The 16,580-nt window shown below is 38.1% G+C and overlaps 1 protein-coding gene across 1 annotated transcript in view; it reads right to left on the reverse strand.

The window, feature by feature from the left end:
• Window positions 1–514: 514 nt before the first annotated feature.
• Window positions 515–16,580, reverse strand: part of ANXA10 (annexin A10) — an 86,408-nt gene continuing 70,342 nt past the window's right edge. Inside the window, exons 10-12 of the mRNA XM_075189500.1 lie at window positions 12,055–12,113; window positions 10,197–10,319; window positions 515–790 (exon numbers count right to left, since the gene is read on the reverse strand). Coding sequence (XP_075045601.1) covers window positions 722–790; window positions 10,197–10,319; window positions 12,055–12,113 — 251 coding nt within the window. The 3' untranslated portion in view covers window positions 515–721. The remainder of the gene's footprint in view (window positions 791–10,196; window positions 10,320–12,054; window positions 12,114–16,580) is intronic.

The raw sequence follows: 16,580 nt of genomic DNA on the forward strand, positions 1-16,580 counted from the left end.
GATTAGACCAAATCTAATCCCTTATCTGGCTGTTCTGAGGTTGGGACCCTGCATCCAGTACCAACGCTCTGCCCGCTACCCTGCAGCTCTGATCAGTGTGATAGGCCAGGGGAAACATCCACAACAACCCTGATCTGAAGGCTAATGGTCACGGGTACCAGCCCAAGTGTATCAGCAAGGAGGTACACTAGCAGCGAGCGTTATCCAGAAGCAATGCGATTCTAGGTGCCACTAAGGAGCCTAGTGGTGGCAGCAGCATCCTACTGTGGTTAGAGGGCGCATTTGGGATAAAGAAATGGGGACCGTGGCAAGGCAAGCCCAACCAGTCCCCAGCAACACAACAGACAGGGTGGCATAGGAGGTCCATCCTGTCACAGTCGGCATTTGATTATATTATTTAAGTAAGGTCATATCTACATCACCAGTTGCGGGAGCACACACTACAGTCTGTATACCGGAGTAAGCAAATGTGAATGCAGTGTTTCTAAAATATCAAAAGGCCTTACAACAACTCTAAGGTAAGAATATAATATTTATTTTGCTTTAAAAACACAATTCCTTCAGAAATTTGTATAGCTTCTTATTAAAAACATTAAATGAGATGATCAAAATCTTCTGATTGAATTAATCCTATCTCTAGACAACTTTGTGATAATTTCTTCAAAGCAATGTTATTCAATTTATCCAGTAACTTTAATGTTGTCCAATTTGAAGATGTCTCTCAGTAGTCTTCCGCGTCCCCTGCACAGATGGCAAGCAGAGCTTTTTCATAGTGTCCCGATGCAAAATGCTGTGAAGAAAAGAATAATAATGTGATGTATATTGTTTTAATTTAGCATAGTACTCAATGCTGTATATATTTGGACGAAAGCACAGGCAGGAAAGTTCATTTCTAAACCGCAAAAAGTGCAGATACACACAGCTTCTTTATTTGTGCAAGTGCACCTATTTGTCCACCAAGCTCAAAGTTTTCTGGGTTTAGGAATTAATCTGATGTGTGTGTGAAGTGGGAATCACTTCTACAACGTCCAATTTACTACAATGTTATGACTCTTCAAATTCTTTAATTTGAATGTTTATTTATTTTTTCATAAAATGCTCCATATTTGAACCTAATTTATCTCTTACTCATGAAAGTGGGATAGCCTGGCTGTCTTTGTTACATCTGGCACTTTTGTCTGTTCGTATGTTTTTATTACATTGGACTAAGCAAACCTAGAAATGCTCTTTTCCGCAAAAATGCATCTTCTGCTTCCTATTGGAAGTTTCTACCACCCCACAGGTGGTAGAAAAGCAAGCCCTTTTGCGTAGAGAAATATGCTGTGTGTCCTCCTGCAAAGCAGGGGATCTTCCTATAAATATGTCATGTCCATCCCTTTATTCCATTTAAATAACCTTGTCCTTCCTGCATCCCTTGCTCTGTCTATCTCCTCCCATTTCATTGTGCAAACTTTTGCACACATATAATTGTTGCCTTCTAATGACTCAAATCCAGGCATCTGCCTATAAATTCATGTGCATTCGTACAAACTAGGCATATGCCATTACAAACCAGCATTTCTACATCGGTTTTGGACTTTTGCACTTTCATTAATGATATTTACTGAATTTAAATGCACAGAACAAACATAAGGCTGTTTTGAGGACAAGTAAGAAAATACCTCTGTGCTACAACTGATTAATAAAGCACACAAAAAACTGTAAAAGAAAATAAAAACATTATAAAGGTAATTTTATGAAGTACAATGATGTGCAGTACAATAGGAATTGATTTTGCACCAGTGTTTGCCCCCCCCCCCCCCCCTGCACACCTATTCCTTGCTCTCAGGTAACAGTATCTAGTAGTGAACCTGGAAGTACAGAGAAGAAGACAAATCTGAAGAGGCATACTGTATAAAAGTGTACAGGTCATGTCCACTTCCTTTAAGTAAAATATTTGCTAAATATTGCTTCTTTTAGCCTCATTTATGGCTTAGATTAGGTACATGTGGCAATTTTGTGTGTTTGAAGCTTTATTTTACATAGGGCAGAGTGCACAGAGAAATGTGCTTGTCCCCCAAAGTGTAACTGGACTAAGGCATCCCATTTAAAATATAGAAAGATTTGATCTGCTCCGGGTCATCGCTTGTTTAATAATCGAGTCCTTTTGCAAAGAACAGCCATAAAAATGTTCCTTCTCCACCTCTTTATTTTATTTCAATAATTGCGCTCTGCAAAATTAAATCTAATTTTTGAACACCTCCATGTACTTGATCGAATTGCGGCATTGCACACTGGGTGAAGGGGGGGGGGGGATGCATGATGATGCAAATTGTGTCATCACCCCACCTCCCTCTCCGGGGAGGTATAAAAAGCACACAGGTATGATATAGACAATACCGATAACACACTCTCATGATTAATTAAAAAGATTAGGATAAACTAAGAAGCATTTTTCATGAGAACAATTTAAAAGTATAAATTAGTTCAAGTTCTGTGTTTGTGCAACTTAAGTTTAGAATAAGTTATGCAATTATACATTTTAAAGAAAACATGCTTAAATTGTTTACTGGTAAAATTCAAACTTGTAACCAAGGTTTCTATCATATATATATATATATATATATATATATATATGTGTGTGTGTGTATATGTCTAAATATATGCGTGTATATATATATATATGTGTATATCTATCTATCTATATATATATATATATATATATACATGTATATATATATATATATATATATATACAAGTTAACCCGTGCATGATACTCATGCATTCTAGTCAAATCAAGCTACTTAAGGTCTTAAAAAGGTTCTTGTCATGCATTTGGGCCTAGCCCAGGCCTCCTCAGGGGAAAAGCGTTACTTCCCGACGCAAGCGCCCTTTTTAATGTGTGTTCATGAGGTAAAATTACCTCACGAAAATGAGTTTGACCCCTCAACTCGTATATTTAGCCTTTACTACCCCTCCCACGGGGGGAAGGGGGGATGATGGAAGTTAACTGACTTCACTGTTCTAATTTTTTTGTCAAATAATGTCAGTATACCAAATTTCAGGTCAATTGGATGAGCCCTTTCTGAGAAAATAGTTTTTTTCCACACACACACACACACACTAACACACGCCGCTACACATGTGTGTTCATGAGGTAAAATTACCTCACGAAAATGAGTTTGAGCCCTCAACTCGTAAATTTAGCCTTTACTACCCCTCCCACGGGGGCAAGGGGGGATGATGGAAGTTAACTGACTTCACTATTCTAATTTTTTGGTCAAATAATGTCAGTATACCAAATTTCAGGTCAATTGGATGAGCCCTTTCTGAGAAAATAGTTTTTTCCACACACACACACACACACTAACACACGCTGCTAGGCTTTTACTTTTATATATAAGATAATGCTAAGAATTTAGTAGGTCAGTGTATAACCCTGCCCAGCAGGTGGCGCTGCAGCTTGTTTTGTTTTTTTCCACACACAGACTAACACACGCCGCTAGGCTTTTATATTATAGATATGTATGTATATATGTGTGGCTGATGTTTGGTATGACACTTATACAAACGTCTTAAATATGTGACCTTTTCTCAACATTCTAAGACATACATAATAAAAAAAACATACAGAGACAGAGAGCTGTATTCATTAGACAGTGTTTTCAATTCCTGTAAAACTGGAATTACATGTTTCTACTACGCAAGAACAGTTACCCGGGGGAGCATGCATAAAAGCCAATTGCAGGGCTTCAACATTTCCATTTTGTGACAGTAATTTTATTAACTGAAAACAATTTTTCAAACATTACAGGAGTCAATGATTTCTTATATATATTGCAAAGAAAACAAATACAACAAAATCTAAAAAGTCTAATCAAATTAGAGAATTTCATCATTTAATACAATGTTAACAAATAATTGGATACATTTCTGGAAGAGATCTTGGTCTCCATCTGCTGGTTAAAATTTTGATTACATTACCTCTGCTTTCTCATCGTTGCATTCATTACTATTAAAAGTGATTTAATAATTGGACCTATATAATATTGTATATCATCATCAGCTATTTATATAGCGCCACTAATTCCGCAGCGCTGTACAGAGAACTCACTCACATCCCTGCCCCATTGGAGCTTACAGTCTAAATTCCCTAACATATACACACACAGACAGAGAGAGGGAGACTAGAGTCAATTTATTAGCAGCCAATTAACCTACTGGTATGTTTTTGGAGTGTGGGAGGAAACCGGAGCACCTGGAGGAAACCCACGTAACCATGGGGAGAACATACAAACTCCACACAGATAAGGTACTCAATTGGAATGAGATCTGGTAACTGTGGAGACCATTGGCTTACACTGAATTCATTGTCATGTTCGTGGAACCACCTTGAACCACATGTGCTTTGTGACTTCCTGCTTTATGATATGTGCCTGTTTTGTGTACTTGTGCTATTTTATGCACACATATATTGATTACCACAACAACATTCCAAGATGAGCACATTCAATACGTACCTCCCAACATTGTCCCGCACAGACTTAGTGCCAGTTACTTTGGGGGGCATGCCCAGCTCTTTAAAATCTATCATCCATTTTCATGTCATACAGGGACACTGCCACCCAACAAAAAAATCAGTTAAGGCAGTACTGGCACTTTCTCATTCTTTAGTTCAGTAGTGTTTTATTTCATTTACAGTTACATGATGGGGAACACCTTTCTCATGTTATTGCAGTGAAAAAATAAATGTTACCTTCTGCAAATCTAAGGCCTGCTTTTCCATGATGGACAGTTGTAATTACAAAAATGAATAGGTAAAAAGTACTTTTAAAACACAGATCTGCAGTGCCATATTAAGTCCTCAGTCATTCAAATGAAATTAATTGTGCTCTTCCATATGCAGAGTTTTATATCCAGTGTAACATATCTTTGCAAATAAAAAAGTCACAAAACATATTTAGATTGCTCTGTTTACTGCAAAGTCTTCGTAAATCAGATGAAAAAGGGAATCTGCTGTTTTAATAGCATTTGACATTTTGCATTATCAGACATGCTGCAAATCAGCAAAATAGCCGAATGGGATTATTATCGCTTCTGGCTAAAATTCGCAAGGAATGAAAAAAAAAAAACCAAACCTATAAATCTTTGTTGTGAGTAAAATCTGTGAAATACACCATATGGTATTTGTTGCATTGGCAATAAAAAATGCTGTATAAAGAAAATAATTTAAAAGAAAGGATCTTTTGTTTCGTTTTTGTAATTCTCAATATGATATATAAATGTAATTGTTCTTCCATGTACAAGGATTAGTAAAAATATAAAGATTGAGAAAAGAGTAATCCCTCATCAAGACTTACATTCAGTTCTGCGTTCAGAACTCAAATCCAGCCTGGCTATTTATGAAATGTAAATTGCTGATAATGCCTATGACTCTACATGTTAATAAAGATTTAATTAGAGTTCAATATCCTAAGTAAAACCCACACCCTGTCTTTCGTACAGCATCCGCCACTCCTGCCCACTCCAGCTGGCAGCATGTTGTTGGTGGAAAACATGCAGACTGTCTGTGAAAATATAAACCCATATATCCAAACTTCAATCCTTCTTGCTGCTGCATGACTGATTTTCCTCTACCACCGCTCTACATCTGCTGTACTACTTTGTAAATCCCAACACTGGTTCCCTTTGTCCTCCAGAATCCAATTCAAATTACTCACCTTTACCTACAAATCTACGATAATAATAATAATAATAATAATAATAATAATAATATTAAAGATAAGATCAAACTTCAAAAGATCAAACTCCAGAGTACACAGAGTACAAGTGCCTCCTTGAGCAGGAGTGGAAATGAAACATTCTTGAGTAGAATAACAGACTGGAAGCTTTAAAAGGATGGTGGTGCTTGAAATCATTGTTCTTCCTCTGTTAACCATGGTTATCTGAAAGGAAACACGCACCGTCATCATTGCTTTGCACAAAAAGGGCTTCACAGGCAACGATATTGCTGCTAATAAGATTGCACCTTAATCAATAATTTATTGGATCGTCAAGAACTTCAAGGAGAGAGGTTCAATATTTGTGAACAAGGCTTGAGGGCACCTGAGAATGTCCAGCAATGTCCAGCAAGCGCCAGGACTGTCTCCTAGAGTTCATTCAGCTGCGGGATAGGAGCACCACCAATGCAGAGCTTGAACAGGAATGGCAACAGACAGGTGTGAGTGCATCTGCACGCACAGTGAGGTGAAGACTTTTGGAAAATGGCCTGGTGTCAAGAATGCCCGCAAAGAAGCCAATTCTCTCCAGGAAAAACATCAAGGACAGACTGATATTCTGCAAAACGTACAGGGATTGGACTGCTGAGGACTGGGGTAAAGTCATTTTCTCTGATGAATCCCTTTTCAGATTGTTTGGGGCATCTGGAAAAACACTTGTCCAGAGAAGGAATGGTGAGCGCTACCATCAATCCTGTGTCATGCCAGCAGTAAAGCATCCTGAGACCATTCATGTGTGGGGATGCTTCTCAGGCAAGGGGCTCACTCACAATTTTGCCTAAGAACACAGCCATGAATAAAGAATGGTTTCAAAACATCCTTCAACAGCAACTTCTCCCAACCATCCAAGAACAGTTTGGTGATGAACAGTGCCTTTTCCAGCATGATGGAGCACCTTGCCATAAGGCAAAAGTGATAATTAAGTCCCTCAGGGATCAAAACATTGAAATTTTGGGTCCATGGCCAGGAAACTCCCCAGACTTTAATCCCATTGAGAACTTGTGGTAAATCCTCAAGAGGCGGGTGGACAAACAAAAACCCACAAATTCTGACAAACTCCAAGCATTGATTAGGTAAGAATGGGCGGCCAATAGTCAGTATGTGGCCCAGAAGTTGATTGACAGCATGCCAGGGCGAATTGCAGAGATCTTCAAAAAGAAGGGTCAACTCTGCAAATATTGACTGTTTGCATAAACTTAATGTAATTGTCAATAAAAGCCTTTGACACTTATGAAATGCTTGTAATTTTACTTCAGTATACCATAGCAACATCTGACAAAAGGTCAGCATGTATATATATTATTATATATATTATGACCATGGCCGGCACGAGAAATTTCAGGCATCTTCTTGGAGTTCCCTTTATTTATGATTAGGGCAGAATTTGTTTATTTAAGTTGATGTAATAAAGAGAGCAAGTAAGCCATTTGTCTACTGGATAGATCTAGATAGATCTGAATAGATTTAGCCTAGTTATTTTTGGTACAGTACCTCAGTTGGGTGTGTGTTTCTATCATGATTATAGCCAGGGCTGCCAACAGGGGGTTACAGGAAATTTGAGTAAGAGGCCCAGACACAGAAGGGGGCTCGCTGCCTGTGATGACACCGATTATCTTCCTCTCCGTGATCTCTAATTACCAGCTTGACTTGGGAATATTGCTCCACCCACAAAACTGACAGAAGCTCCACCCCCACCCCATCAATCAGAGCTCATCAAACTGTGAGCACCATATCCATCTCTCTGCCCCTGGCTCCTCCCCCTGCATGCGCAATTCTTGGTGCTTCATTGTGATATGCTGACAACTCTTTTCACTAATCCAGTTAGGCAAATTCCTTCAACTTCAAGAAAAATGACAGTAGCTACGTGTACCTTGGGGAATAATTGTCTGATGTCTATATTTGAACATAAATAAAAGATTAATGAAAAGTAAAATTTTCTAGCCGGGGGGCTCCTACAGGCCACTGTAATTACAGAAAACACTGTGAGTCCACCAGCATTCCAACCCGGTGGCGCATACACATCCCATCGGTATCAAACTCTGGAGACTCTTGTTCACCTAAAGAAACCGATGCATGAGGAGAAGTATGCAAAAACACAAAAAGGCCCAGACAAGGAAAGTTTAGGGTCAGAAAATAGTTTACTACAGTGCCTGGAGACGTTTATCCGATATCATCCTTCAACTGTTAAAAAGAGCTACTAACATTATTCTCATTGTTACTGTTTGTGTTATATGTATAGAGTGTAAGTAGTTTTATTCATATTATTTATTATCCACACACTATTATACATAAAACTATTTTTTTCTGTATTTAATTTGTCCCAGACACCCTTATGCATATGCAAAAGTTGACATGAGCATTATACTTAGTGTCCCATATGTCTGCAACTATTTCTATAGTTGAGTATTTATAACCTCTCCCTATGAACAAATATAGGAAGAAAACTTTCTCTATCTTTTTTCTAAACTACAGATTGATCTGGCTACTTGGAGCTCTCTTATAAATTTGTGGCTTGGCAAGATCATAGCAGTAAAAATGAAGATTAATCAAAAATGGCTCTATTTATTCCAGACCCTTCTAGTACGAATCTCTTACTTGATGTTTAATAGCATCCAAAATGCATTAATATAATTTTTGTGAGGAATGGCAGAATGCAAGTATCTCAGTTTCAATCCTTAGAAAACCTATAATATGGGGTGAAAGAGGTTTTCCTGATATCAAATTGTCTCATATTGTACACAAATAGCATCTAGTTTTGCTCTGACCAATACACTCTCTTGGCTAAATAATGAAGCAAAATATTTAAATCTATTATCTCTTTCATCAAAATGGTTCCTTCAAAAACAACATATCCTCCTTTGTTTTATGTACTGCCAACCATACAGTTCTCCCTAAAAAAGGGGGACTCTTTTGCTTTTAGATATGGCCTCTCCACTCCCCACTTGCCCGTCAGACTTGCCCACATGCATGTCTATGACTGGTTTTACCCAGTGGATCACTGCAGCATTTCGATATGTTACTAATATGGTAGAACAAAATCAGCCATATCCCTTTCTGATGCTAAAAAAAATCCCCAGAAGCAACATTTAGCCCCTTTAAATACATCTAAATTAAACATTTAATAACCTCTCTCTCACTAGAAAAATTTCTGAGAATCTGTTGCAGAAATCTTAAATCGCCCCATGTAGTTGATTTCAATATGATTTCAATACTATAAGGTTTATTACTTGACTTGAGACAGAATGGGAGAGACATCTGGGTCTCCTTCCAGATGCAGAGGGATAAGGAAAGAGGAGGGTGGGCATAGCTAAGAGCTCCATTTCCAACTTAATCAAGGAAACGGCCTATAAATTATATTATAGTTGGTATTATACTCCTGATAGATTAAGCAAAATGTCCCCTACTTCTGACTCTGGATTGTTGGAGAAACTGTCATCACAGGGATACATTTCTCTACATTTGGTGGACCTACTCATGGTACTCCACTTTCTGGGATACAATACAATCCTTTTTGAATGGTATACTTGAAGCTCCCGTACAAAAAGTCCTTTCTCTGGTGTTACCCTCTCCAAAATGTAAACAAACACCCTGATGTCCCAAAAATCTGTTGTCCCATATTCTAGCAGCTGCTAAAAGCCGCATAGCCTAAATTGAAAAAGTACCAACCTCCCTCCACACCAGGGTTAAAAACATTATATGGCACATAGCATCTATTGAAAAAATTACATATTGCCTGCATGATAAGAAACATGTATATGGACTGGTGTGAATGTGAATGCATGGATGACTCAAAATCAAGGACGTAAGTCCTTACTATGACCATAGAAAATATTTTTTTTTATGGATTATGCTGCTACAAACCCTCAATGGCGTTAGAAACTCTCATGCTCATAACTTAAAATGGAATATTTTTTACATGCATTTATCCATGTGGATATTTCCTGTTGTATCCTCCATTCTTTATTTTTTCATTCCCTCTTCCGTACTCCCCCCTTCCTTATTTTTATTATTGGTATCAAACTATGCTGATATCATACTTGCCCACTTTTCAGAACTCTCCTCTGGGAGATACCAGAGGAGATGTCATGTGACAGGGGGTAGTAGGGGGCATAGTGACCCCATGCATCACCATAGCCCCACCTCCTGCCAGAAAATAACAAAAAATGTGGCGTTTCACAGCAGGAGGTGGGGCTTAATGACGTGAAACCGAGTCATTAAACCCCACCTCCATCACTTTCGGGAGGATGCCTACTCCGGTAAGGCCTGTTACTTTGTAATAATATACCAAACAATGACAAACTTGGTCACATAACAGTAATTTACTTTGTACTTTTACCTGCACATTTGTGTCTATTTGTTGTCCATTTAAATAAATATTTTATAAAAAAAAAAATGTTACTTTTGATTCTACATACAGTACATCGTGAGTCTGCATTTACCTTAATGTCGTGGAAGAGAGAATTTCCATATCTCTCCTTGTATTTCTGTCTGATGCTCATTAGATCTATTTCACTTCTGGCTATTAGGGTTCGTATAATTGTTTTATTGTGGAAACCAAAATCCTGAACAGAACAAAAGACAAAAACATGCATCAAATGACAGCACAGTAAGTTACATTTAGAAAACTGTACTAGGAGGTAAAGTACAATTAGTCATATATGTCAGCATTGAGTATGTGTGATAGATTCAGCCTACTAGAGTGGTTCGCAGGCTATAATAGACTAAGAAATGTAACAACCCACGAAGCATATAAATTATTATTATTATTATTATTATTATTATTATATCTAAATCTAAACTTGGATGTTTTTAATACTCATGAAGAACATGTATTATAGCAGTATGCAAAATATATGAGTTTATGCACATGTTAAAGGGCTCTAAGTTAAGAATAATAACATTTTTATGACAATATTATGGGTACAATCCACAAAAGCAACATTTTATTTCTTAAGGTTTGAATTCACAATTGACATTTGTATTATTGGCATGTAAGTCCATCGACACACTCAAATCAGCAGCATTAACAAATGTTTTTTGTGAATAATTTATTAATATATTCTTTAGTTCCTCAAAAACAGATCATTTTTTTCTTGCTTAAATGTGTTAGTTTCCATGGAATGTACAATAAGCCTTATTTATTATTAACAATTATTTATATAGTGTCTACATATTATGCAGTGCTTTACAGAGAACATGTCGTCATTCACATTAGTCCAATGAAGCTTACAATCTATATTTCCTAACATAGGGATACACACACAATAGGGTTAAATTTGTCAGAAGCCAATTAACCTATAGGTATGTCTTTAGGGTGTGAGAGGAATCTGGAACTCTGGAAGGAAACTGGAGAAGCTGCATGGAACACATCCAAACACAGGTAGAACATACAAGCGCCATATAGATAGGCCCTTGTCGGAATCTAAACTATAGCCAAACCATTGAAATAATTATTTGTTAGCTACTGATTATTGCATCATGATTGCTTATAGATAGTAAACAAAGCAAAAACATAAAGTATTTTAAGTTCACAAACATTGCAAATTACAATTTGTTGCAGAAATAACTGCCATGTCTTACTGTTTCGATGCAGAATTTTTATTACAACTTTTATCACCAGGTGGCAGCAAAGTCCATGCAAAAGGATTTTATTTGCCTGTGCAGCTGCAGATAAATTTCAATAACAGTTTCACTTGAACTGATTTAATAACACTGCATATAGGTGAACAATTTGTTCTGAACTACACCAACCAATCAACAATTATCTTTTATCTGTTAAGTGCAAGTTAGATAAGCAAGTACCTAATTGGTTGTCATGGCTTAGTGAAAATACGATGTCACTAGTATGTCACCTAAATGCAATGTAGTAATAAGTAAGCTACTGAATTAAATAACTCATTTAAAGTAAGCGCTTTTTTAATAATTTTCACAATATCTTGAACATTTTAAGCCAACAGAAGTGAGCACACTTGACTTTTAAATACCTATTGTGTGACACATAGTAAATAGGTTGATTTGGATCAGTGTGCATTTTCCTCATTAGAAAAATATATAAACTCTTCTGTGCTGAATCTTAGTAAAATGTGATATTATACGACATCATCTGAAGATGCTTGTATGCCATAGAAATTGTTTTGAATGTCACATTCAGCCCAGCGACTGCCTGCTGATCGTTTCTGAGGTAGGCTGTAGGTTGTATTCTTAGTTGATTAACTTTTATAAATATAATATTAATAAATACTTAATATATAATATTAATAAATACTTATACATGGCACATAAAGTATAACCACTTACATGAATTGCAGAATGCAGTCTGTATGCGAAATATGATGGTTTGTCCCGAACACAGGATACTGTAAAAACACACAAAATGGGTTGTTTCAGAAAAGATGATTATGTATCAGTTGTTAAACATGACAGATTCTATCTATCTATCTATCTATCTATCTATCTAAATAGATGGAGGAATATATATATATATATATATATATATATATATATATATATATATGTATATATATGTATATATATATATATATATATATATATATATATCTATCTATACATAGATATATAACATATATAGATAGGTAGAGATAGATATAGATAGATATATTGATAGATAGATAGATAGATGTTCATGTTTAAAAATGGAATATCTCTCTCTTTCTCTCTCTCTCTCTCTCTGTGATTTCTAATATATAATATATATATTAGAAATCACAGAGGAGCTCCATGACCAAGTAAACAAACTCCAACCCCAATACTATCCTTGATGTTTTACAGGAGATGTATGGTATTCTTATCCCTTATAATACACAAGTTAAAATAATTCCTACATCACAGATATCTCAATGGTTCAAATACATTTAATCTCTACCTCACTGGTGTCAGTAGTGCTTTGCGTATGGTCTCCTACTGTTCATTTAAGCTTGTGGTGGTAACTAATAAGAATCATGCCTGAAGAATCATATTCAGTAAGAGAAAAGTTGAAAACTCTCCAAATTATCCAAAGACTGAAAGAAAGAGTAAACCAAGGGAATCAAGAAGTAAGGTAACCTACTGGGATGTAATTTATGTGCCAAAACTGTGCACGTTAAAATAGTGTATTGCAGCCAATATGATGAGAGGGACGTGTTTCAGGATGTGTCCAGCTCCGCATTTGTAGCATATGCCCCAGGTCTACACCAGGCATACTTCAGACTTGCCTACTCTCCCGGAATTTCCGGGAGGCTCCCGAATTTCGGGGAGTACTCCCGGACGAGTAGGCACTCCCAGGTCCTAAAAAATTGCAGAAAGTAACGGCATTGAATATCGGGGGCGGGGCTTAATCGTGACATTAAGCCCCAGCCCCGCTATTCAATGCCGTGAATTTCAGCATTTTATAGTGACACACTTTTTAAAGCCCCACCCCCACACGCCCACCACTTCCCCCCAGCTCCCGGAAGCCAGCTTCAAAAGGTTGGCATGTATGGCATACATACAAGTACAATACACATACACAGAACCAGGTCATAAGTAGGGATGTGCACCGGCGACTTTTGAGGTCTCGTGTTTTGTGTTTTGGATCCGGATTTTCGTTATTTTTGAGGTTCGGATTTGTCTCGCAAAACACTTGACGAAAGGTCTCGGTTCGGATTTAAGGTTTTGGATTCGGATTTTTTTTGAAAAAAACATAAAAAGTTTAAAAATCAAGTTTTTGGGCTTATTTTCACTCCTAGGCTATTATTAACCTCAATAACATTCAATAACAAGCATTTCCACTAATTTACAGTGTATTCTGAACACCTCACAATATAGTTATTAGTCCAAAACGTTGCAACAAGGTATCTTTCTGGACTGCGTAGAGGAGTGGGTCACCACAATATATATTAAAAACCCTGAACTTTTATGATTCGCACCAATAAATGTACCTGGACTGCGTAGAGGAGTGGGTCACCACAATATATATTAAAAACCCTGAACTTTTATGATTCGCACCAATAAATGTACCTGGACTGCGTAGAGGAGTGGGTCACCACAATATATTAAAAACCCTGAACTTTTATGATTCGCACCAATAATTGTACCTGGACTGCATAGAGGAGTGGGTCACCACAATATATTAAAAACCCTGAACTTTTATGATTCGCACCAATAAATGTACCTGGACTGCGTAGAGGAGTGGGCACTGGGCACCACAATAAAATATATAAAAAACCTTCAACAGATCTGCATTACACTACACATACGGCTGCTCCTCCATCCTCTCCATCATATACATGTTGGAGTTTTAGCGTGTGACAACCTCTTGTTTTTGATAATGTCAGTGCATTTTGAATATTTTTCAATTTGCCCCACACCACTGAATGTACTTTATCTATGATACGCAATACGCATCTATCTATCTTGACTGCGTAGTGTGGTGGCCCCGGTACACAATTTGGTACCGAGGCCACAATATAATTAAAAAACCCTCCACGTGTCAGAATTCCACCAAACAAGTATCTGGACTGCATAGTGGGGTGGCCCCGGTACCCAATTTGATACCGGGGCCACAATACCTCCTCCAAACATGGTACAGACAATTCGTCATTGAGATCCCAGACAGACAGGGTCAAAGTGTTATTGTTTGACTTTGTAAACCCAAAAAACTGTCCCTGTTGCACATAGTCGTGCAATGAAGACTGACTTTTTCAGTTAAAGGCACGATCTTTCAAGTGTAGTGTTTGTAAGTCTAAGTCATATTATACTTTGGGTAAAATTGGTTTATTTTGTTCCTCTTTATGGTAATTAGTAATAGAATTAAAGTATGAAATAGAATTAAAGTATGAAATAGAATTAAAGTATGAAATAGAATTAAAGTATGAAATAGAGTGGTATATAGAGTTGTAGTGTGGTATAGATAGAGTGGTCCACACAATATAATAATAATAAAACCCTCCACGTGTCAGAATTCCACCAAACAAGTATCTGGACTGCGTAGTGTGGTGGCCCCGGTACACAATTTGGTACCGAGGCCACAATATAATTAAAAAATTGGGCATCAACTGTCACCGTTGTTTAATATCTGATACACCTAAATATGGACTGCACAGTGGAGTGGCCCCGGTAGTAAATTTGGTGCCGGGGCCACAATACCTCCTCCAACTTCCAAGTGTAGTGTTTATAAAGACAGACAGCGTCGAAGTGTTATTAGTTGACTTTCTTAACCCTAAAATTGTCCCTGTTGCAAATATTCGTGCAATGGACAGTTACTTTTTTATTGAAAGACTCAAGCTGTCAAGTGTAGTGTTTATAAAATATAAACAACAATACAGTAGTTTTAGAGCACGTCAATACCTCTTGTTTTAAATTATGACAGGGCATTTTACTTTTGGTTTAATTTCTTGTATTTTTTTAAATTTGGTTTTACTTTTTGAACATGGCAAACGACTGTTGATTGGTCATATAATGCAAAAAAAAAAGGTCCAAGATGGAATTGTCCTTGGGCCCTCACACCCACCCTTATGTTGTTTAAATAGGACATGCACACTTTAACAAACCAATCATTTCAGCGACAGGGCCTACCAAACAACTTTGGCTGAAATGATTGGTTTGTTTGGGCCCCCACACCAAAAAAGCTATTCATCTCTCCCTGTACAGACTAAACAGGCTCTACTGAGGCAAGATGTCGTCCTCATCCTCAACCTCTGATTCCTCTCCCCCTACAGTGTGTACTTCCTCCTCATCACACATTATCAATTCGTCCCCGCTGGACTACACAACCACAGGTCCCTCTGTAGTATCTGGAGGGCAGTGCTGTACTTCATTGAGGAATTGATTATTCATTTTTATAAACATCATTTTTTCAACGTTATGAGGAAGCAACCTCCTTCGCCGCTCACTGACCAGGTTCCCCGCTGCACTAAAAACTCTTTCCGAGTACACACTGGAGGGGGGACAACTCAGGTAAAATAGAGCCAGTTTGTACAGGGGCTTCCAAACTGCCTTTTTTTCCTGCCAGTAACAATATGGACTGTCTGACATGTCTACTTGGATGGTGTCAGCAAAGTAATCATCCACAATTTTTTCTATTGTGACAGCATCCAATGCAGCGAGAGTAGACATGTCTGCAATGGTTGGCAGGTCCTTCAGTCCGGACCAGATGTTATCAGCATCCCCGCCAGTGCCTCTTTTGGGAAAACTGAGCTTTTTCCTCGCAGCCATAGATGTGGAAGAAAATGAGGGTGGAGCTGTTGGCATGTCACGGTCCTCTTCAGAGGACAATCTCCTGACCAGCAGGTCTTTGCACCGCTGTAGACTTGTGTCCGCCGGAAACAGAGACACAACATACGCTTTAAACCGAGGATCGAGCACGGTGGCCAGAATGTATTCCTCTGACTTTAAAAGAGTGACCACCCTTGGATCCTGGCAAAGCGTACGAAGGGCTACATCCACAAGAGCTACATGCTTGGTGTAATCGCAATGGCTTACCAGCTCCTCCCTCACTTTCTCCAGCTGCTTCTGCAACAGCCTGATCAGGGGAATGACCTGACTCAAGCTGGCAGTGTCGGAACTGACTTCTCGTGTGGCAAGTTCAAATGGCTGCAGAACCTTGCACAACACGGAAATCAGTCTCCACTGCGCTTGACTGAGGCGCATCCCCACTCCTTTGCCTATGTCGTAGGTGGCTGTGTAGGCCTGAATGGCCTTTTGCTGCTCCTCCATCCTCTGCAGCATATAGAGGGTGGAGTTCCAGCGCGTCACAACCTCTTGTTTGAGGTGATGGCAGGGCAGGTTCATGCTTTTTTGATGTGCCTTTAGTCTGCGGTAGGCACTGGCTGAATGCCGAAAGTGTC

The sequence above is a fragment of the Mixophyes fleayi genome, chromosome 1, assembly GCF_038048845.1.
Source record: "Mixophyes fleayi isolate aMixFle1 chromosome 1, aMixFle1.hap1, whole genome shotgun sequence".
NCBI lineage: Eukaryota > Metazoa > Chordata > Amphibia > Anura > Limnodynastidae > Mixophyes > Mixophyes fleayi.